Consider the following 21,759-nt stretch of genomic DNA (forward strand, 5'->3'; position numbering starts at 1 on the left):
GGTGTGACTGATACAGTACCTTCTAGAGAAGGGTTTCAGGAAGGGCATCATCTACCCTTGTAGATGGGTTACTACATGAAGTGGCCACAGTAGAACTGAAGTAAAATTCTCTCAAAACATCAACACCACCAGAAGAGCTGGGCTTCCATAGAGGAAGGAAACAATGCTCTCTTTTTTGCGTGGTTTTTAAATTTGGAATCAATATAATTTGAACCAGGGCAGGAAATATCCCAGTGTTCAATTTGATGCAGAGGTCATAAGAAAACAAACCCTTCTGTACATGTTTATCACATTACAAAGCATTTCAAATTATTTGTAAACACTGTTGGTCTAACCATAAATTTTTGCGCTCTTCCTTCTGTGTTCTATGTCCCTACTTTGCAACTGGCCTTTCATGAACAGTCTGTCTGACTCCCACAACTTTGATCTGGTTCTTCTGAGAACTACACGACTTTTTTAATCTGTGGATGCTTGTTTCCTGTGTGTGTGTGTGTGTGTACACACATGTGCATTCACATGTGTGTGCATGCCTATGGAGGTCAGAGGTCAATTTCAGATGTCATTTCTCAGGAACCTTCTATCTTATTTTGTTAAGACAAAGTCTTCCAGGGGCTTGCTGACCAGAAAGGCCACAGATCTATCAGTTTCTACCCCCTCAGAGCTGGGTTCTGCAAGGACACAACAGCACTCCTGGATTTGTGCTTGGGTCCTGGGGACGGAGTGCAAGTTCTCATGCTACCCATCCCCCTGTCTTCTCCCATCAGTACTCTGAATTCTAAATATTTCTTTCAGGGAAAATTCTTCAGTTCGAATAGCTGGTTTTGCACTGGATACTTGTTAAACAAGACCGTGAAACCCAGTATTAGTCCCGTGGCTTGATTGCTTGTCCTAACCTAGTTCTGGGGTTAGGGATCGGGGAGGTCAGCCTGTGCTTGCCTGGATGAATATCTCCTTGAGTTATGGGGCACCTTGTTTTGCAAGCCCTTTCTCCTCTGTGAAGGGTAGTTAGAGGGAGACATGAGTTCAGGGGAGGAGGCAGCCGCTTTGCTTTGATCCATTGCAGGATGCATGCTAGACCTTTGATGTTCACATTTTAATTGCCAGCTAAAAGCACACAGCTCTTTTCTGCAGATTGACAAGCTGATGTTTGAGCAGTAGCCAAATAACCCAGTTTAGTGAGCGGCTGGATTTTGACTTTCATAAACATTTAATGAATACATTTTTATTTATGTCAGTTTTTTTTAAAAAAAAATCCAGCTGCTGTTTGTATATCCGACCTCCCCCCTCCCCGACCCCCAAATTTTTTACGCTAATGCCAAAATTAGAGTATTTCAGTATTTCTGGATTTCCTGGTGAGCACCTGCACAGGTGTGAAATCGATATAAACTAAAAGGAGTGCTCCCTGCTTCCCTGTGTGCCCGTGGGGAACCCACCATGTCACCTACCCTTGAGCCTCAGCCATCTCTGCCTTTGGATTGCAGAGGAAGGGAGCATTGTGGAACAGGGCCTCCTGTAAAGGGTCTTTTGTAATGGAGCCCTAGATCAGCGGAAGCTTCTAGTTCCTTCCCTGACCATCTGTTTGACCTTTAGTCTAAAGTGTCTGGAGACTTTGTCTTCCTGCCAACTTGTAAAATTCCGTTCTATAGGGAATGGAACGGAATATAAATCTTGGGGGGATTCTGAAGATTTGAACTTCACAGCCAGGATTGAACATGGGCTCTGAGCTCTAATACCCTTCTTCTGTCCGAAAATGAGCAGAACTTGCTTTATAGATATGTTTGTTTCTGGATATTTTTGTTGTGGAAAGTTTCAAATACAACAAAAAAATTCAGAGTGCTGTAATGTGTAAAGCCATGCCTTTATCCTTGACTCTCAACAGATGACAACATTCGCTCCTTAGAATCATCTTACCCACTGAGTTTTTTCAAGTGTTTCAAAGCAGATTGTAGGCAGCCTACCATCTTATGTATAGACACATAGTGTCTCTGACTACAGATGCTCTAAATAAATAGCATCTCTAACGAATAACTTACCCTCTCGCTTGACACATCCATAGTGTCACAGTCAAAGCTGGCAAGACTCTCAGTGATTCTTCCTGAGTGACCCAGAACTTTCTCCAGCTCCCTGACAAAGGCCTTTTGTCTCTGGGCATAGTGGCTTTCACCTCTTTGCTTACCTTATGAGAGGCAGAGGTAAGAGGATTATGAGGTAATGCTTGGTCTGAGCTATACAGTCAATCCTTGTCACAGAGAAAACAAAATAAATATCCCAAACTAAAACAAAACAGCAACAGGAAACGAATGGCATTTGTCCCCTGGAGCACTTGGACTGTCACTCTCGGGCTTTGTCTGCCTTTGATCTTTTGAAAATCCACAACCTACCCCCCTTTAATTTTAAGGCCAGGATAATTTCCTTGTGTCTTGTCCGACTTTGTGGGTTTGACTGATTGATTTCTTCTGGCTTTATTTCTTCTGTTCCGTTTGCTTTTCTGTTACTGTGATAAATACTAACGAACACCAACTTGGGGAGGAATGGGTTTATTTTCATCTTACAGGTTCATTCCATCACTGAGGGAAACCCAGGCGGACTTTCCAGACCGTGGAGGAATGCTGCTTACTCGATTGCTCTCCCCCGTTTGCCCAGCTTTCTTTCTTGTACCACCCAGGATTACCTGCCCAGGGGTGGCTCCCACATGAGTCGGGCTCTCCCTTATTATTCTTTAATTTAAAAAAAAAATACCCACATATATACCCAAAGGCCAATCTGATGGAGGCAATTTCTTCAACAGAGACTCCCTCTTCCTAGGTAATTTTGAATCAAGAACGAAAGAAAACCTAATTAGCGCATTCTCCTCTTTCATTTCCTCCTTCTCCTCCTCCTTTATTTAGTTTTAAATGAGTGTAGCTGGCTTTTGCTACTTTGTGGGTTCTTTTTCCCACCGCTTATCCTCCCCCATTTCACCCCTCTCAGGGCAGGAAGGATAGAGGGAAAAGAGAGATCTATGCATCTGATTTCTTTCACCTTGTTTCTTCTTTGAGCATGACTACTTACAAACCTCAGCCAATCCCCGTGAATGACCACGGACCCTGCCTTTCAGGACCCTAGCCTTTATCTACCCTCTGAAACGTTCCCAGGACTCCAAACCTCACACAATCACAGAAACTGTCTGCAGCTGGCAAAACCACGCCTGTGTTGAGCACGAGGCAAATCACAGTCAACTCCTTCAAAGCAGCCCCGTATCTCAGAGACCTGGGGTTAAAATGAAAACATAGTTCACAAAGTGTTTTAAAGAAAGCCAAAATTCCAGACCTGCGTTATAAATGACTTCCCACTCACTGCACTCATGTGGCTTTAGCTGCCTGTGGACTTTTGATTTTTCAGCTCTTATGCTCCTGAGTACTGAGAGTAGAGTCCTGGCCATGCTCCTTACCCTGTTATTGTAAAAATATAATAAATAAAAAAGTATTGGTTGGTTTTTTTGTTTTCTTTTGTTTTGTTTTTTACCCCGCTTGGTCTAGCACCGCAGTGACCCAAGATATGGGGAAACACATCCCAACTCCTCAGCGGCCCAGTGTCTCCTGCTGCCACATGCCACACACTTTCCTACACTCAAACCCTCACATAAAAGAACACACCACACAATAATCTTAGATCCAATTGATAAGATATAATTCCCCACTTAAACATACAAAGCCCAGTACCATCCATCCCTTAAGAACATTGATAACAACCTGTAAATACACAGAGCGAGATCTTTACTTCAGCCTCCATTGTCCTGCCCTGGCTTCTCCACCTCTCCTCCTCTCTTCCCCTCTCTCTGTTCTAGTCTCCTCCTCTTCCTTCAAACTTTTCTCACGCCCATCCTTCCTTCTCATCCAGTGACAGGCCTCTTTCTATCTTGTACCTGCCTCACCTGTGACATCATCCCACACTACCCCCTGCTCCCCCCTTCCACTCTGCTATGTCTTTTGCTTTGCTTCTCTCTGAGTTTTAATTTTCAAGGTGCCCGGATTGTTCTGTGAGTTTCTGTGCTGTCCGGCCCTCCATCGTAGACACTTCAGTCATCTCTCACTTAGATTGTTGCACTGGGGGTTGTAAGAGTCACAGCGCAATTTGATAATGTCCTGTCCCATACATAAGTATGGATGGTTCCTGCCTCCTACAGGTGCTCATCGTTTCCCTTTGTATTTTACATCTAGTCTTCTTGAACATGTAAGGTACCTTTCAGACCTTCCCTGTCTCCCCAGAAGAGGCGAGTGATTAAATCCCACTATCATATTTATTTGTACCTTTTTTGTCCTTGCATATCAATAAATGAATCCAGACAGTGACCTAGGCTTGATCCTTGGTGCCTAGAACGGAATCCTGAGCTTACCAGAGAAATGACTGCTACCTAAAGACAGGAAGAAAGTAGTGTTTGCAGGGACCATAGTGACGGTTCCATTAAGCAACAGGAGCCTGGATCTTAATTGCACTGTGCGAGGCTTCTTGGGGGCACCATCACTTCCTCAACTTCTTCACCTCATATCGGCTATTCAGGCGAAGGTATAGCTGCAAGTTGTATGTGAGTTAGCAAAACGAGGGAGGGCAGCAAGGTTCGTGGGAGCTCGGTTAGAACAAACCTGCACGCACGCTCGCACGCTCGCACACTCCCACATTGTGTGTGCAAGTTGGTTTGCTCCTGGTTGCTTTAGACAGTTTTAGAGCGGCGGACCAGAAATTCATAGAGGACCCTGGCTTCAAATGGGGAGTGAACTGAACCGCACAGCACTCAGTGGGTTCTGATGGAGATGGGCCTCTGCCTCACGTCACCTTAGCGAAACGCAGATGGTTGACCCGTTTGACTTTGAGTATATAGATCTTCCTTCAAAAAGAAGGAAACATTATCTATTTAGGTAGCTCCAAAATCAAAGCGTCTAATTCTCTGGCAAACGAACAAGGCAAACACGAAGGCCAGCTCTGTGTGTGTAGGAGACCTAGTCTTAGACAAACACATTAAGTTCAAATCTGTGCAGTCATCTTGAGTAAGTCACGAGGAGTGTGCTAACGAAACTTCCGCTATATCTAGGTGTTTGCAGTATTTTCACAATAATTAAAGACGGTTGTGGTGATGTCCCTTTTTATCTCCACAGTGCCGGATCTCCTCTGATGTCAGAAATGGAGCAGCTCTGGGCCTGCTTAGCATTTGGGAGGGAAAAGGAATTTTCATAAATCACACTGCCTTTTTTAGAACTATTGGGCCATAGTTATTCAGGGCAGCACATGTATACAGTATGTACTGGGCACTTGACCCCAGTAGAGTTTTAGGCAGTTTCTAAGAACTAAGTAGATGCTATTTCCACAACTAACCTTGTGAATTATCACACGTGAAAGATAAAAGGCAAACAGGCATGTTTTCCCGTTGTGTCATGTTTAATCACAAAACTACAAGTTCTAAGAATATCAGAAGTAGGGAAACGAGACTGGATCTTCTGCTTAATGAATGAACATAAAGTCAACTTAAGAAATAATAAATAACCAAATATCACATAAATTCCGTTTATTCTTTATTTCACTAAAGGAAATACAGAGTCCACATCTGAAAAAGTCTTGACCTTCAGCCTGTTGTCTATCAGCCCAGTTAAATTAAAAGATGGACAGTTCTCTAAAAGGCTCATTATTACCCAGGGAGGAATATTCCAGAGCCCTCTTGCCTCTGTGTTCTGCCACCGTGTTCCCAAATCACCCTCATCCCACAGCAATGAGGATACTTACCTAGTGCATTTATAGACAGTGTCCAAATACGGTAGTTGCATCCACGGAAAGGGGTCCTGGACATGGATTAGCACGCATATCTGTCAGTTCTTGCCCTTAAAGTGCTCCATCTACTGTGAATGAGAACAGAAGCCACATCCGGAAAAGAAATGTAAACATTTTGCTTTTATATTTTAAAACGATTCCAGTAAGTAGAACCCGGGAGCACAGACTTGTAATCTTATCTACTTGGGAGTCAGAGGCAGGAGGATTGGAGATTTAACGGCTGCTTGGGATTACAGAGCTCAGGGCTGGCCTGGGCCAATGACAGTCTGTCTCAAAATGCAAAGTAAAGAAGCCTGAAGTGTGTCGTTAGAATAGAGTACTTGCCTTGCATGCCCAAGCCCTGGTGTCAGTCTCCAGTACTGCAAAGGAAATAGAGTCAAGCAGTGTGTCCTGATGTGCGCATGTATGTGTGCCTTTGCGTGTGCACGTCTATCTAGCTAACCATTAATATTTCTGATGCACGTCCTGAGACTTTTACAGTCTACATTCTTCAGCTCTCTCCTTTGCTGGGTTTTAAGTTCACCTGGCTTCGCTTTCAGTCTGAACTGAGCTCTGAGGCAGCAGATTAGTTCCATGCAAGTCCTTTTCTGGGGGAGGTTTTGTGTGAAAAGATGAAGTGTGTTTGTTTCTTTTAAAAATCGGCACACGGAATTATTTCTGCCCTTTGCAAGTGTGTGTTCCACAGGAGCCTTTCATGGATTTTGTTCAACTGGCGTGTGAACTAGTTCATCAAGTCACTGCCACATGCTCAATATCTAAATATATTTATAATGAGGTATTATGTGAACAGGCAATAAAAATATACCTGTCCTACATCCTCGAGGAGAGAGAGAGAATATTTATAAGTGCAAATGCGCCACAGTTCCTCTATGAGCCCTTAAAGCTCACCATCTTCTAACTTGGTGAAGTTTTCCAGTTGTTCGTTGTTTTTGTATCATCTTCCTCATAACTCTAAGGGCTGCTTAGGTTGTGCACAGCAGTGCTGGGTCAACGACAAGACTGATTGTAGCTACTTTACTAAACAAATCTGTCGTGGAGTCAGTGAGTTCTCTGTGGAGTTTCCATAGGGAGGTCATTGGGACTCAAAGCCTGAGAGTTAAATGCATGGCGGTAGGCTTCCGAGCATATGATTTAAAGACGAGCGTGAGGTAATTGTTGAAAATTTCAGATGTGTTATTACCAGGAGCCGCGTGAATCCAAGAGACATAATTACCGTCAGTGAAATGACACAATTTGGTCGTCCCTTGGTTTTCAAGTAATCTTGGGTGGGTAGTGAACTTTGTTCTACCTCAGGCCACCTCATCTGTAAAGTGGGATTAATAAGATTCTCCCTCAAGGGGCTGCGAAAATTAAATGGCTTCCCCTGGCCAACAAAGCTTAAGCTCCAGCGAGTTCTGTGTGGATATTTTCTGCTCACCACACGACTGGCATCGTTTACAGAGTGACACGTCTGTTATTGAGAAGTCTCCCCTCTCTCTGTCTGAAATCCCAAGGCACTGCGATAAGGGAATGGACTAGGGCCCAGGGTAGGGCAAGTGACTTCTTTAAGGGTCCTGAGAAAAGAAGCCCTGAGGAGATGATGTTTGATTCTCACCTCCAGAGGTGTTTTGGAGTGGTTTATCTAATACAGAGTGGAAGACCTGTCCTTGGAGGAGAGGAGTCATCTCTTGAAAAGCTTAAAGCTGCAGAAGTGGGGTTTAAGGTGGGCGGTTGGGAAAATTTAGACACCTTGCTCTCAGGCCATCTTTAGGAGAGCCCATCACCTGAGCGTTCTGTTTACTCCTGGCCCACCACAGCTACTGGCACATAGCAAAGGCTGAGTGGCATCCTCTCAGTTGGCTGACTGTAAAGGGAATTCAGGACAATGCATTAGGAGAAAATCGGCCTTGGGAGAGTAGAGAGGTTGAAAGTTCGTGAGCTCAGAAGGGTTTTGTACTTGAGGAAATGGACTCAGCTCTGAGTTTCAGAGGCCTTTTCCGTGAGATGTCTAAGTATCCTAGGAAGTGCGACGTGGTCTGGAGAGAACAGGATGACCACCTCACATGAAGAAATGCTTCAGAACTTTGTGTGAAGTTCCGCCGATGACCCCATTTGTTTCTGAAGTCTGCTCTCGTCATTTCTCTGGCTTCCCTTCTATCTCAGCCAAGGGGATTTTAGTAGTCAAGAAAGTAGAATCTGAAAGCTAGGTCTCTAAGATATTTAGAGGAACCCCAGGGAGAACAATTTCTTTGCGAGCCAGTTCAAATTCTCCCAGTCTGTCCCCTATGCTGTGTTCCTCAGAGTAACCATGCTCTTTAAAAGACTCCGCAAGCCAGGTGTGCTTGCTCATGCCTTTAATCCCAGTACTTAGGAGGCAGAGGCAGGATGATTTCTATGAGTTCAAGGCCAGCCAGAGCTGGGTAAAGAGATTCCGTCTCAGAATATGACAGAAGTCTTCACAAGCCCTGCCTCTCTCTCTCTCTCCTTGCTGTCTGCATTCCTGTCTCCTGTGGTCTGTTCTGCTATAGGTGTTCAGCTAGTCGATGCCTGCATTTCTCCTGTTGCCCAACTCAAGAACCTGGCCCTTCTGTAAACAATGGACTCTCCAACAACCATACCTGTTTAGGGAAATTAGTCCATTTCCATTATATAAATCATGCATGAAAATAAAGGTCAGCAGCTGTACGAGGGACTTTGTAGAGCATACAACTAATTTCTTCACACACATTATCAACTCTGGTTCTTCACCTCTTCTTAGTTGGACTGGAGTGATAACCAGGAAACTGGGGAAGATTTTGTAGAAAATATTTGTTGAGACATTTGTACATCAGGAACCATATTTAGCTTTTGAGTGAAGCTCATCTGATGTGGCAGGAGAAAAATCTTAGGATGATACTGCAAGTGGAAGTTTAGGGACTGTGTGTCCGCTGACATGGGATCCAGAATATGTTCATAACAGTAATGGTTGAAATCCCGTAAGCACATTCCCCGGCTAATTAGTTAACTTAATCAGTTGACATTTACTTTTGGCACGAGCTGTATCGGGACCCACTGTGCCAGATGCCAAGGACACAGAGACAAGGGAGCTCACTTTCTGCCTTGAAGGGACCACAGTCTGTAGTCAGAAAACTCGGACGTCAAGTTTCTAAATATTTCTTATCATCCCAGTCATTCTCACGGCGGATGCAATCATGCTATCATGTCCCAGACAAGTAACAACCACTAAGATCTCATATCCAGGTTACCTGGGGCTTGGTGGCATTCCCATGTAGCCCTGCTGAATTCTACTGTGTTAGATGATTCTTCTGCAGGAAGAAGAGAGGTACTCTGTAAGTTACCATTCCCTAACTAGCTCATAGCTCCAACTATCGATGAGGGACTTGGGGCAGAGAGAACACAAAAGTCAAGCTTATGTGTCAAGTCAAACAGGCCTCCACTGCTTGCTAGCCATGTGGAATAGCACTGTAAATGTCCATGTGTATGTCAGAAGCTACAGTACATGTTAACGTCCGCCATGTTAACGTCCGAAGGATCTGTACTTGTCTCCGGCTATACTTAGTATTATTGGCAGCAACAGAAGTAGGAACAGGTTTGCACACTCTCTTTGCTCCAGTCGACCAATTTAAACACTTACTCACTTGCTTTAGTGTTTATTTGCCCTGCCTCTCCTTGCTGTCTGTGTTCCTCTCTCCTGTGGTCTGTTGTGCTGTAGGTCTCCATATTAGGCACTATAGGGAGTCAAAAATTGAATCACCTAAATCATTTCCTATTCTGAGACGCATATCAATGAGCTTGGCCTCTATGCACACCCCCCCCCCCCAGTTCCTGATCACCCACACATTCAGGAAGGAGCGGGTGTTTGGAAGCAAAGTGTTAATGCACATTTTGCTTAGAGATAGCTTGCAGAGTTGCCCATTAGGCTCTAATGGAGTGCCCTGTCAAGGTTCATGAAGGAGACCCCGTCCCCTCTTCCCCATTCCCGTTCCCCGAGAGACCAGTACCATAAGAATGGATCTTCCATATCCTTGTCCTGAGAGTCAAACATTTTTACAATAACCTTCGATTTGAATTCTCCCCATCCAGTATGATAAAGACTGACATGAGACCAGACTGGCAATCCTTTACTTAAATAGCACCATGGTCAAGTGATGCTTTCACCCCTCGAGCCCCGTCTTTACAGGACTGGTGCTAATTCCTTTGCATGTTTATGTTGTTCACAGTTTTCTTGGTTTACTTTGGTTTACTATTTCTAATGAAGAATGTTTCAAGGCAGATACTGTTTATATGCTATTTGTGGTTTTCTATCAAATTATAAAGTAAATGAACTTCCTGGCCCAACCTGAGAGTTTTAATTGACAAGAATGTACTTTTGTTAAATTCTGCATACTTTACATAAGAATTTTTTGATTCATATTTTTATTCTAAATTTCTGGTTGTTTGGTGCTTTTTCCCCCCCTCCCAAACTCACACCTCCCAGCAACCAAATTAATCCTCTTTTTAATATGTAATAGTTGACCTGGGCTTCCAGAATGCATTTCTATGAACCACAGAGAAACCTTCTCAGCTTAATGTATACAATAAACAATGGGTTGTTGTTGTTTAGTTTGAGAAGTAATCAAATGGGTGGATGTATAAATCTTGTCAATCCTTGGACAGTCGTAATTTCCGTTACAAAAAAAAAAAACAAAACGCATGCATCTTTACTTCATTATTACCACATTATACATTAAGTTACAGTTACCATAGCAACTTTTGTATTGCATTATAACATTTAAATATAAGGTGTTTTGTTTCTTTACAAGGAAAGACAATGTATTTGAATTTTGAAATGTTTGGTGAAATCCAATCTGTTACAATAAGTAATTTTGTTCAAGGTCACTTGAATTCTTTGGGAATTATTCAAATGTCCAACCAAAACTGTAAAGTTTGTTCATTTGTTTATTTATATCATGGTAGAAGAAAATTATTTTAAAAGGTATCAAATGCATAGTCAGTAAATGCTCATGATTGGCTTTGAAAAGGGAAAGTATAAAATAGGGCCCAGGGAGGTCAGTGAAGTATGTGTTAGGCACCGGTTCTGCTGGACATTTTCCATATGTTTTTCCTTCTAGTCCCAACAACTCCAATAAGCCATTTATTAGTCCCTCTGACAGACAAGGTAAGGGTAGTCATAGTCAGTCCCTATGGCTCTGAGCTCCAGGTCTGTGCAGAACTCTCTGGGTCTCTTTTCTTACCCTGCTTGAGTCAATCATCCTCCCTCCCTCCCTCCCTCCCTCCCTCCTTCCCTCCCTCCCTCCCTCCCTCCCTCCCTCCCTCCCTCCCTCCCTTCCTTCATTTATTGCAGTAAGGGTTGAGCCTGTTGCCCTGCATATTCTAAGGAACTGCCCTACCACTAAGTTATATCACCAGCTCTCTTTTACTTTTTTTGTTTTGAGACAAGATCTTGCTACCCCTGCTGGCCTTGTAGCCCCTGCAGGCTCTGCCTTTCACAATCCTTTAACCTCCACCTCCCAAATACCTGGGATGACCTCATCAGGCCTAGCTCGGATTTATTTCTGAGTTCCTATGGAAGACAACGTGGACCATAGGTTTAATATAGTTTATTTCTTGAGATATCTAGAATCTCTTAAAAGAAACTACTTGCTGAGGGATAACTCCATAATTTGTATTTTTTCTGCCACACGGCAGCCATCTCAGCCCTCGATTATCTCTGCCATCCCACCTTTCCATTTTTTTTTTTTTTTTTACAAGTTCTCCTTTGCTGAAACCAAGCCCAGGACAGAAATGAAAGCAAGCCGCTTCAACAGTGCCTTTTTTTCTGTACCTTCAGAGATCAGGGACAAAGGCTGCCCAAGGTCTGACCTTCAGTTGTGAGCTTTGAAGTTCAAAAGTGGACAGGTGGAATTACTGTGCTCTTCATTGCCCTTCGGTGCAAGATATATTCTAGGTTGCCGAGTAAGTGCGAACAGCAGCAAAATTACGGCCCCCTCCTGCTATCGAGTAAGTCAGCAATGGCCCTTCTGTGGTCAAAATGGCAAAATCAGCAGCAGCTATTCGATGGGGATTTGCAAAAACTTCCCCATGGCTGTTAGGAATCTTGTTCAGCAGTGTCTTTGAAAACCTAATTCTGTGCAGAATTAGCCGGGTAGATAAGACCTCAGCGGCGATCAATGTTTTAAGACATAGCTACTTTGTAGTTCCTCTCCACGTCTATTTTGTACCCAATGCTGCAATCGTCTATTAGGCACCTATCTGGATATCCAACAATTCATAAGTTTGATAGCCATGCTGGATTCAATTTCCATATGAAGATAACAAACCCTTGCCTGTATGGAGTCGGCTTGCCATACAAAGCCACTGTACATCACTTGGGTCTGGGATGAAAGAACGAGCTCGCAGCTGTGTGAGCGCTAGAAGACCCAAACACGAATTAGGCTCGCGTGCATTTGGCAAAAGTTCAGAAAAGGAGCTTAATCTGGTTTCATCTGAGACTGCTTCTCTTGTGTTCTGTCGTAGCCTCCCCCAAGATGTTGTGTCTGATATCAGATCAGAACGTAATGGTAATGACGCAAAAGCAGAGAAAGCCTCAAAAGCAAGGGGCACATTTTCCCCCTCGGAGATTTCCTAAACCCCCAACTCCCCCCTTGGCTTTCCTAGGTCCCACCTCTGAAATTCAAGGCCATTCGCCTATTAGATAAATTAATCGTATGCCCCGAACCAGTGTGCATAGCTCTGATCTCACTCATATCTACAATTAAGGGTAAATATAATCTTCCTTTTTAGAAATGAGCCACCCACCCATTACACTTAAAGCGCTGACTGAAATGGAATAATAGTTCGGAGCAAGATGATTTTAGTTTAACAAGGGGGGAAAAAGGAGTTGATAATTTAAGCTTCGAGCAGTTACTTCTATTTTTGATTACCATTCAGTTATAAATCTAATTTGAGGTATAAGCCGCTTCTGTTTCCCAAGTTTAATTTGTGGTTTACATCCTTCCTTTCACTTGCACTGCTCGGTAGTTGATCAAGAAATGAAGGCAGTCAGCTCCCAAGGGCTGATGCTAGGGTAGTCTGCAAGTTCACACGGGCTACGAAACAAACAACAGTTCGATTGACCAGACCCTCCCAGAACCTTGACTTCAGTGTAGGAATAGCTATGCCAGACTCGGCTCTTTGCTGGTGCCTGGGGTACAGTGGGTACCTCTCCAAACATTTACGATTACTGAACAAAGTGAGTACGTCTTATTCTTTGGTATGTATTTTAATAAGGCTTGAAACAGTTTCTCTTTGGAACAGAAGAAAATGGCTTTTCTCCTCACATGTGAACAGTTAAGAAGGTTTACAAAGTCTGGCTCTAAGATGTACAGGTTTGCTGTGTGAAGCAAGCACCTTATCTTGCTTCCAGTGTATCCTGGCTGACAGGAGGGGCTAAGTGCTGTGGACCCAGAATAACCACAGAACAAAAGCCCAAATCAGACAAACCAAAACAATCAAACAGACCCCAAACAGGACCCTAAAACTTTTCTAATCCTATTTAAGGCAAGGATGCATTTGCTCATTTTGAGAGTAGACAGCTTTTAAACTTAACTTCCATGAAGCATAAGTTTGTTTTCCAAAGCTATACATACTTGGAGGCAATTTTACAGACAGATGAATGCCTTATCTTTTATGTGTACTTTTTATATAATTTGCCTTAATCAAATGTCATTGACTTTTAAACAAGTGTTTCGGGAGTGGAAATTATTTTTGATCTCTCTCATCGCCACAGAGGGTTAGGTGTGTGACATAAAGACCAAACAATAGTAAATAGTCATTGTTCATTTTATAAGTAGACTCTATAATAAGAGCACACATATTTTTATCTTCATTTTCCCTGTGGGGGCCATTAAGGCCCCTTTAAGTTTGAGGAAATGTTTGTTTTTGTTTCTTTAGAAGAATGCTCCATTGTCTGAGTGGAAAAGAAAAGGGAACAAACAGATCTAAAAGAAAGAAGCAGGAATGTGTTTTTGGGGGGCTGGGCGGGCAGGGGGAGATTGCCAGGAGTCGCTAGTTGGAAGTGTTCTGTGGCTTTTGGTCCTGGGACCCACATAGCTCCCGTGGCTGCATAGACAAATTGGATGCTGATTTGCTTGTGACTGGCACACAGGAAGACTTTCTTTGAAATCAACAACAAGGAGGTCAGCCACAGCCAGTAGCTAGGCAATCATTATCTTTCCTTCACAGCTCTATTGTGAATGCCACTAAAACCCAGGTCAGCTTGCTTGTTTGTTTTTATGTCTGCCTACTACATAAATGTCCTTTTCTGGGACTGGAACCTACGCTACCAGGGCCAGTCGGAATCAACCAATGGTTAGACCCAGGGAAAAGAAAAGTGAATATTTCAGAATATTTATTCAGCCCTTTCCTGGGGATTTTATATATTTGGCGTGGGGTGGGGGTGGGGGATAAGAGTGATGGTTGCCAATACAGTGTTGGCTGGGTTGGCACATGCCAAGCTCGTCTTAGTTCATGAGCCATGAATGAGGTAACAACAGTAGACCATGTGCCTAGAATGCAGGAGGTTCAGCGTTCTGTGAAAGAGACAATAACAACAATGTCTGGTTGTTTTCAAACTCCTTTCCTAATAAAATGAAGACTCAGTCGTAGATTTACCAATTTATGGACTTCATATCTTTCCCACCTCACCAGTGGAGGTTTCAAAAGAAAACATCTCGGATTGGTATTCATATAGATGTAGATTTTGGTCACTAAGAATTTCTCGAGAGTGAAATTTCAGGTTGAGATTCGCCCTATTTGAATACCAAAAATGATTTTTAAAGCGTTTGGTGTCGTACCTCTAAACCCCCAATTCCTGGAAAAGTTGGCCGTGACGGGGTATGGTGCTTTAGTTTGCCACCATTAATTCTTCTGCGTCTTCCGGAAGTTCTAGAAGGGCAAGAGCTGGGCATGTGGATCTTAGGCTTATATCTGGCTAATGACCCAGTTTTCATCCTTCGTGGCTGAAACTCAGATGCTAGCAGTAAACTGCTAACTGGTTGCTCGGGAATATGTCTCCACTCCTAGAATTTCTTCTTCAGGGGTTTCTTTTTTTCTGAAGTGATGTTTACTGTGTATCCCTGAACACGTCGTAAGCTTGACACGGTGAAGACGGGAATGCCAATGGCTGATTATCCTGTTACAGAGTGTTCACCATTAGTCACAGAAATCCCCTGCCTTGGTCAGCTCTCTCTATGATATTTAGCTATATGGTGGTGGCTAAGAGAGCTTTGAACTTTTATTTCCCCGCTTATGGGTCATATTTGACCAACTGCTTTCACTGGAGGACATGCCACTTTGTTGAGCTATTTAGGACTCAAAAAGACTGTCTTAATTTAAAACAAGGACCCTTTGTTTTAGGTGGTGACTGCCTTGTGAAATTTTTCAGTTCTCAGCGGGTTAACCAGGGAACAGGGGCAGAGTCATAATTGGGCTATTTAGAGTATTTTGCATGTGAATAGTGTGTTAGTGAAGCATCCCTAAGTCTGTTGTGAGTGACACGGTGATTAGAATTTAGATTAGGGAAAACACATTCTGTACTTTATCAAGGACAGTAATTAGTTCAGTCAGTAAAAGTTGATTACAAGTAACGATAAAGTTAGATTTTTTAGTACTTAATTTTAAAATTTCTTTATTAAATAGCAAATTTGTTCTTAATATAAACGGTGCTCTCTACACTCGTTTTATTGCCTATCAGAATAATTTAAAGGACAATGTGTCCAAAGCACAGCGTAACCAGGCGGTTTATGTATTGTGGGTAAGTTCCTAGGTAGCTTTTAGGAAACATAATATTATGTAATCCGTCTTATGTCATCATTTTTCGAAAGTTTAGCAATTTGTCACACCGTCGTGACAGCTCAATGATGTTGTGGGAACGTTCTAGTGTTCAGGTAAATGTTGACTCCACGGGGGATTTGTTTCAGTTTCTGGTAGTCTTCAGGAGAGCTCCTCGGATTTAGAGGACCATTTTTAGAGGACGCCTACTTTTGCTATGAGACTGAAAGTTTGCCCTGGGATTTGAATTTCTTCTCCACTCATCTGGCATTCTGTGCTCCATGAGAGCCTCATAAAGTCCCCAGTGATCAGGATGTGTCCCATAGAAAGTGGACTGTCCACACTCACTCCCAGTGCGTGCAGCTGGGAAAACCGTGTGCGTTCAAAAAATGAGATTCGGGTTGGTCCTTTCGAAACATGGGTCTGCATGGTTCCCAGGTCAGAGCCTAAGTATGGGGAAAGAAAACGTCCATCTTAAAGAAATGACATTTTCTTATGAAATTAAAGTTCTCATCATCTAAAATGATTTTTAAAAATATTATTTGGTTTAAGGGGGCACCATTTGCCTTCTTCAAAGTAAAGGGTTGAAAATGCCCAAATTGATGATAGCCTCCTCTGTGGCGTTTGCTTTTGGATAAATGTGAATTGTCTTAGCTCAGCAAATGCTAGTTTCTGTATTACTCTGTTCACCATCAGGTGCGAGGAGGTAAATGTGAAAAATTAAACATCTATTTTTTTTCTCCTTTTCTAGCAGAGTCTCCTCGGAGGGGACATGGATATGGGCAACCCAGGAACCCTTTCGCCCACCAAACCTGGCTCCCAGTACTACCCATATTCCAGCAATAACGCCCGACGGAGGCCTCTTCACAGTAGTACCATGGGTAAGGCCCTCTTCTGTTTGAATACTTGGAATCTTTATTAATATATTTATAAAAAAATATTGCTACACTACTCCTACTTTGCCCCCAAATGACCCCCACCCCCACCCATCCCAAAAGATTCGAGCCAATCCTCAGCTTGGTGCTTCTCCTACTCCCCCAGGGGATATGGTAACCATTTGCGCAACGCCATAACTTTTTAAAATGTTTGATTATTTTGGCGTGTCACCTGACCACACACACAAGAAACCTGTGTTTTAAAAGCACAAAGTAGTCACAAGGTAGACCCCCGTCTCTTCGTTTTTCACCAGCAAAGTGGCATTTCATCTGTGGTAGTCTGAAAGCAAGTTGGGGTGTCTATTAAAGAAAGTCTGCTCTAAGCTCAGTAACGCCCTGGTTTGATAGCTTTTTGTTTGGAGACTTGGCATGTGGGAACTCATGGCATCTTCACTTTTCTTTCAGAGGTGCAGACAAAGAAAGTCAGAAAAGTTCCTCCAGGCTTGCCATCTTCAGTAAGTGCTGCCTGTCTTTTTTTTTAGCTCTGTACTTTGTCCATTGTGTATGTGTTTGGTGTCAGTAGAAGGCTAACGGAGGCGATGAGATTCCACGTGCCCAGAGCTGCTGTTCGCACATCTAGAATGTGGAGAGAGAGGAATGACCAGCTTTACCTGACCCTCACTGTGGTGATTAATAGCCCCTGCTGGAAGGCTACAGGCCTCTGTTGGCATTCAGCAAGTTAAGCTCTGAAGAGAGCCTTGAAAAGGTGCCTCAAGTTGTAGAGCTTTACCTGTACAGGGCTTTGGAGAGCCTCAGTATTAGTTTCATGTGTCGGTTAAACTCTTTGTCAGTATTATGATGATTTATGGATTTGCATGCGAAAGGAGATTTGTGGAGCGGATTTAGGGAAAAATTACATGGGTTTCAGCCCAGGGTGCAGGGAGAATGTCTCTATTTTCTGGAGAGGTTGATGAATAGAAGCTGCAAAGGTGGTCACCGTCTGCAAAAGTGAGACTTGGAGAATTCAGCCGTCACCAAAGCATTCTGGGCATTTGTGATACCTGGGGCTGTGGAGGGGCTGCTGCTGTGATGCCCCAAGCCCCAACCTCCAACCTAGGAAAAGTTGGTTATAATCACAGGAAATGTATGACACACTGATTTGAGTTCATGTATTTGCAAATTTTAGGTCCTCCGAGTATTTAACTTGTTTATAACTGATCCATTGCTAGTATTTTCTCCTCGTGTAAAGTAAAAATATGATTTCCTCTCTCTCTTACCTGTGTTTTTTTCATTCCTTCCAGTGTTGTACATGTAAAGACAGTTTAATGTAATCTTCTAGTATCTTTAAAAAAAAAAAAAGCTAATGGGCCTTATAAGTCCTTATACTTTAAGACAAAATTATATTTAGATTTCCAGAAGTGTATTACCAATCAGTGCACTCCTTGGTTTTATTTCATTTTTAGTAAATTAGGAGAATAATGGCTTTCGCAAATGTGCTAGATTAACCCACACACCTGTGTATCTGACTTGATTTCAGTTCAGCTCATCCAAAAAAAAAAATTATTAGATGAATATATCAGAATAAGTCGTATCAAAAGAGAAACCTCACAAATTTTGTATGCTGATTATCAGACTTGATAATGTTGAAGAAGCACCACAAAATTAGCCATAAATATGGAAAAATATTGTGTAAATAAAACTGCCAATGGCATATAAAATAGTCATTTTAGAATATCAATACGTCACTTAAAACCGTGCCGTGTTGTTATTTCTTGCGTTCCTATATTTTATTCAGGTTGGCTGCTTTTGTCGGCTGATTTCCAGCTCGAAGTTCGTGGTAGAGTTTCCTGTAGAGGGAACTCTAGATGAATAGTTTTAAGGGCAGCTTCAAGCGCTAAAGCCCTTGACGTTGTTTCCGTTTTGAACGTAGCATAACCCTGGTAGTAGTAAAAACATGAGAAGGGTGGAAGGTCGATAATGACAGCATGACTGTGCGTGGAAGCTCTGAAAACTCATTTTATCTCATTTTATCTATGTCTTAGATGAAAATAAACTTCGGGCTCTTAGTCGTGATTCGTGTTTTACTTTACTGCAAAAAAAAATTGCAGAAATAGTCACAGTTTCTTAGGAGCTATTTAAAGTGGCTACGATATTACTGCTTATCAGTAACTTCTCTTAGTTCATTTAAATATTTAAGTATAAATGTAAATATTTCTGTGTAGTTCACTGGTCTCTTCAGCTTGGTCAAGAGGTTTTTATTGCTGTTGGTGGTAGATCACACTGTGCCCTGCCTAGAAAATCTTTTTTTTTCCTTTTAACACATGAATATCAGAAATTAGAAGCTTGTTTATATTATTCAAGTTTTGGCTTCGGATGGACAGTCGGTTTAGGATTAACCCTTCTGAGAGGACTTTTTTTTGTGGCTAAATGTGTTAGCCATCCTAAAGGATACTTTGATGTATACAGCCCTTCTTTCAAAGACGAGGAACAAGATCAAGGCTGAAGCAGAAAGAATAAGATAAATTTGAGCAATTTGGGACTCCTAACACTGCTGTACTGGTAATTCTAGAACATCCCAGTCCTCTTGTGGTTGGGATTTACTTCGTGTTCATTGGCTTTGTTGTATTCTGTTCCTGATAAGGAGATCCCATGCCTTGCCACCATCAAGTGTGTATTTTTACTTGATTTCAGGAAACAGTCTGTGCTAGACACAGTAACACTTTAGCTCTAGTAGATCTAGATTTCTGTATTTTTAGATCTCTGTCTCCCTTATTTTTTTTAATTTCAAATAGAATTATGCGATGTGTCTGAAACTTCTAAACCTAGTTCCAACATATTCTCAAATACCTGTGTAACAAAGAGTGAAAGGTTGGGTCAGCCTTCTCTGGCAGTGAATTGATTAAAGAAATTGATGTTCTCTTAAATACATATTTACCACGAAAGATAGTAATAAATCTATTACAATCTATCATGCCTGTCCATCCCCTATCCCCAGTGAAATAGCTCCTTTCTCTTTCATAGACCAACAGAGGAACATTTACACTGTAGTATCCCATAGTCACACATGGTAATACAACGGTGAGAGAGAAATGGACTTCAATAGCTCTTGGGGGCTCTTTCAGGCTATCTGGGTCAAGGAGGTTGGGAGGACTGCCTAGCTTTGTTTTAAAGCTCTGTTTTGCCTACAGAGAGAGGGAAGGGGAGGAAGAGGCAGAGATGGGAGGGAAGGGAGTTTGGGGGGAGACAGAGACAGAGATAGACAGAGACGAGACAGAGAACTTAACCCAATACCATGTCATAGTTTTGGTACAAGGCATGACCATGCATTTGTACTGTGTGCCACATCTGGAGACCTTGAGCCACTGTGAAAGCTTGACATAGGACCATCATCCACAAATATCTTTAGAACCATAGAAGAAGAGAAGATAGGCTCTCTGGGGTAATGTCTGTGATACTTTGGTTAAGGAAAAACTGTGGGGAATGATACTTGTTCAGGGAACTCCATCTTCTGCTGTGGAAGGTTGTCCCGATTTCTTCCCACACCTTAACAAGTTACCCTTTCAGCCGAGTCCCACTGTCTGGGAGCCTTTCTTGTCTGAAGGGACTTAGATAATAAAGCTATGCTAGTCCTTGAAGCCACTGACCACTTAGCATTTCCAGCCTTTTGAACCTACATGTGAACTTCTCATCTGGTTAGGTCCCCGAACCTTGGTTGTCTGCTTTAAAACCACATTTCCTTGTGATCTTAGCCCTTGGAAGTTTTACTACCCTTCCCAGCAAGTTGCTTGTTTGTGAATATCCTAACAATCTTACCAATCCAGTCGTGTATTTATGCGGAGGAAAAAACGCACCATATCAAATTACAGCTTAGGAGAAATGATCCACGCTTTTTTTTTCCCACTAGAAATTAACATGATAGAATTAAAATCTAGAAAGGAACAATTTCCAAGTGTACTGTTTAAAAATATTCTTATCAAATGCACAGAAAAGGGAGCAGATGTCGTTTGGAATTTTTACTGTGCTCACTCACATGTAAGCATAGGAAGCCTCCATCTTCGTATTGAAATTATCTACGTTTTATCAGAATGTATGAAGAGTTATGACTTTGTAATTCTGACATTTGTGGAGACGGTCTCCACTTCAATTTCGGACCTCCCCCTAGGCTCCCTCAGGCTTTCTGGAACATTGTAAGATTCTGGAAACATAAAGGTTTACCCTGAGAGCTATTTTGTGGTCTCTGTCATCAACAGTGAGATTTTTCACAAAGCTGAATTTTTCAGTAAAATCTAATTTCCATGCTAAATTGTAGTTTTGGTTTATTTATTTATGTTTAATTCAGGAGGAACTGGCAAGCATTATGTGGTCCGAGATCATTTTGGATGCGTAGATCCTGAGGAAATGATTCTAAAATAAGATTGGAGCATCTCCAAGAAAATTTGAGGCATGAGTGGGTCCTTAGGTGGATTTGAGAAAACAAAACCCTAGCACGTATTTGATAACATATGATCCCCAAGGAACATGAATGCTTAGGTAAAATTGAATCTTTCAGTCTGGACTTAGCTATCTTTTTATATAGAAATTATCAGATACATCAGTGAACGCGAATAACACTAACAGTATTTATTTTCTTCAATTTTTTATGACATTAAAAAATGAAGGTTTTAAATATGCTAGTGAATCCATACTTTCAAGTGTTTTGTCTTTTTTTCTCCTCCTCAGATGCTTGAAGAAATCTCAAATGATTTCTCAAGAGAAATTGCTAACTTGTTTATTTCTTAGTAGAAGCCCAGAAGTTATAAGGTTTGAAAACACTATTTAAAAACATGTCGACCATCATGCCCTTGAGAGTTGTCTTACAGATACATCGTTCTGTACCTTGTGGCGCGTTTTAACCCAAGCAGAAACACATCCCTTTTCAGTATGATTGGGGCAGTACTAATGTGCCATGAGTAAACTGACTACCAGCTACCTGAACTAAGACTTGCGTTGGGGACTTGTAGAAGCAGGCGGTCTTGTAAGATAGACTAGAAGGTGTCTTCAAGGTTCTTTTCCTGGAGGGATGCATATGCACAACCGTAGTGATGTTGCACACAATTATAATGGTTTGCAGTTATAATAATTATAACTCATCAGGTCAGCTCCGTGGGCATCAACTTTGAACTCAGTGTACTAAGATCCTTGCTAAAGATACTCAAATAGGAGATTTGATTACCTAAATGAAGTCAATAAATTATGAAAATACATAGGGAGGAAGGAGATTAGGGTGATGTAATTAAGCCATGCAAATAGGACACAA

At 42.2% G+C, this 21,759-nt stretch overlaps 1 protein-coding gene across 52 annotated transcripts in view; it reads left to right on the forward strand.

Moving 5' to 3' along the window:
* Tcf4 (transcription factor 4) overlaps nucleotides 1–21,759 on the forward strand; it is a 345,898-nt gene that overhangs the window by 204,445 nt on the left and 119,694 nt on the right. For 30 of the 52 annotated variants that reach the window (NM_001437098.1, NM_001437100.1, NM_001437069.1 and 27 more), the window contains 2 exon segments: nucleotides 16,340–16,469; nucleotides 16,929–16,978. In NM_001437098.1, coding sequence (NP_001424027.1) covers nucleotides 16,340–16,469; nucleotides 16,929–16,978 — 180 coding nt within the window. 52 annotated transcript variants of the gene reach the window in all.

The sequence above is a fragment of the Rattus norvegicus genome, chromosome 18, assembly GCF_021556685.1.
Source record: "Rattus norvegicus strain SHRSP/BbbUtx chromosome 18, alternate assembly SHRSP_T2T, whole genome shotgun sequence".
Classification (NCBI taxonomy): Eukaryota; Metazoa; Chordata; class Mammalia; order Rodentia; family Muridae; genus Rattus; species Rattus norvegicus.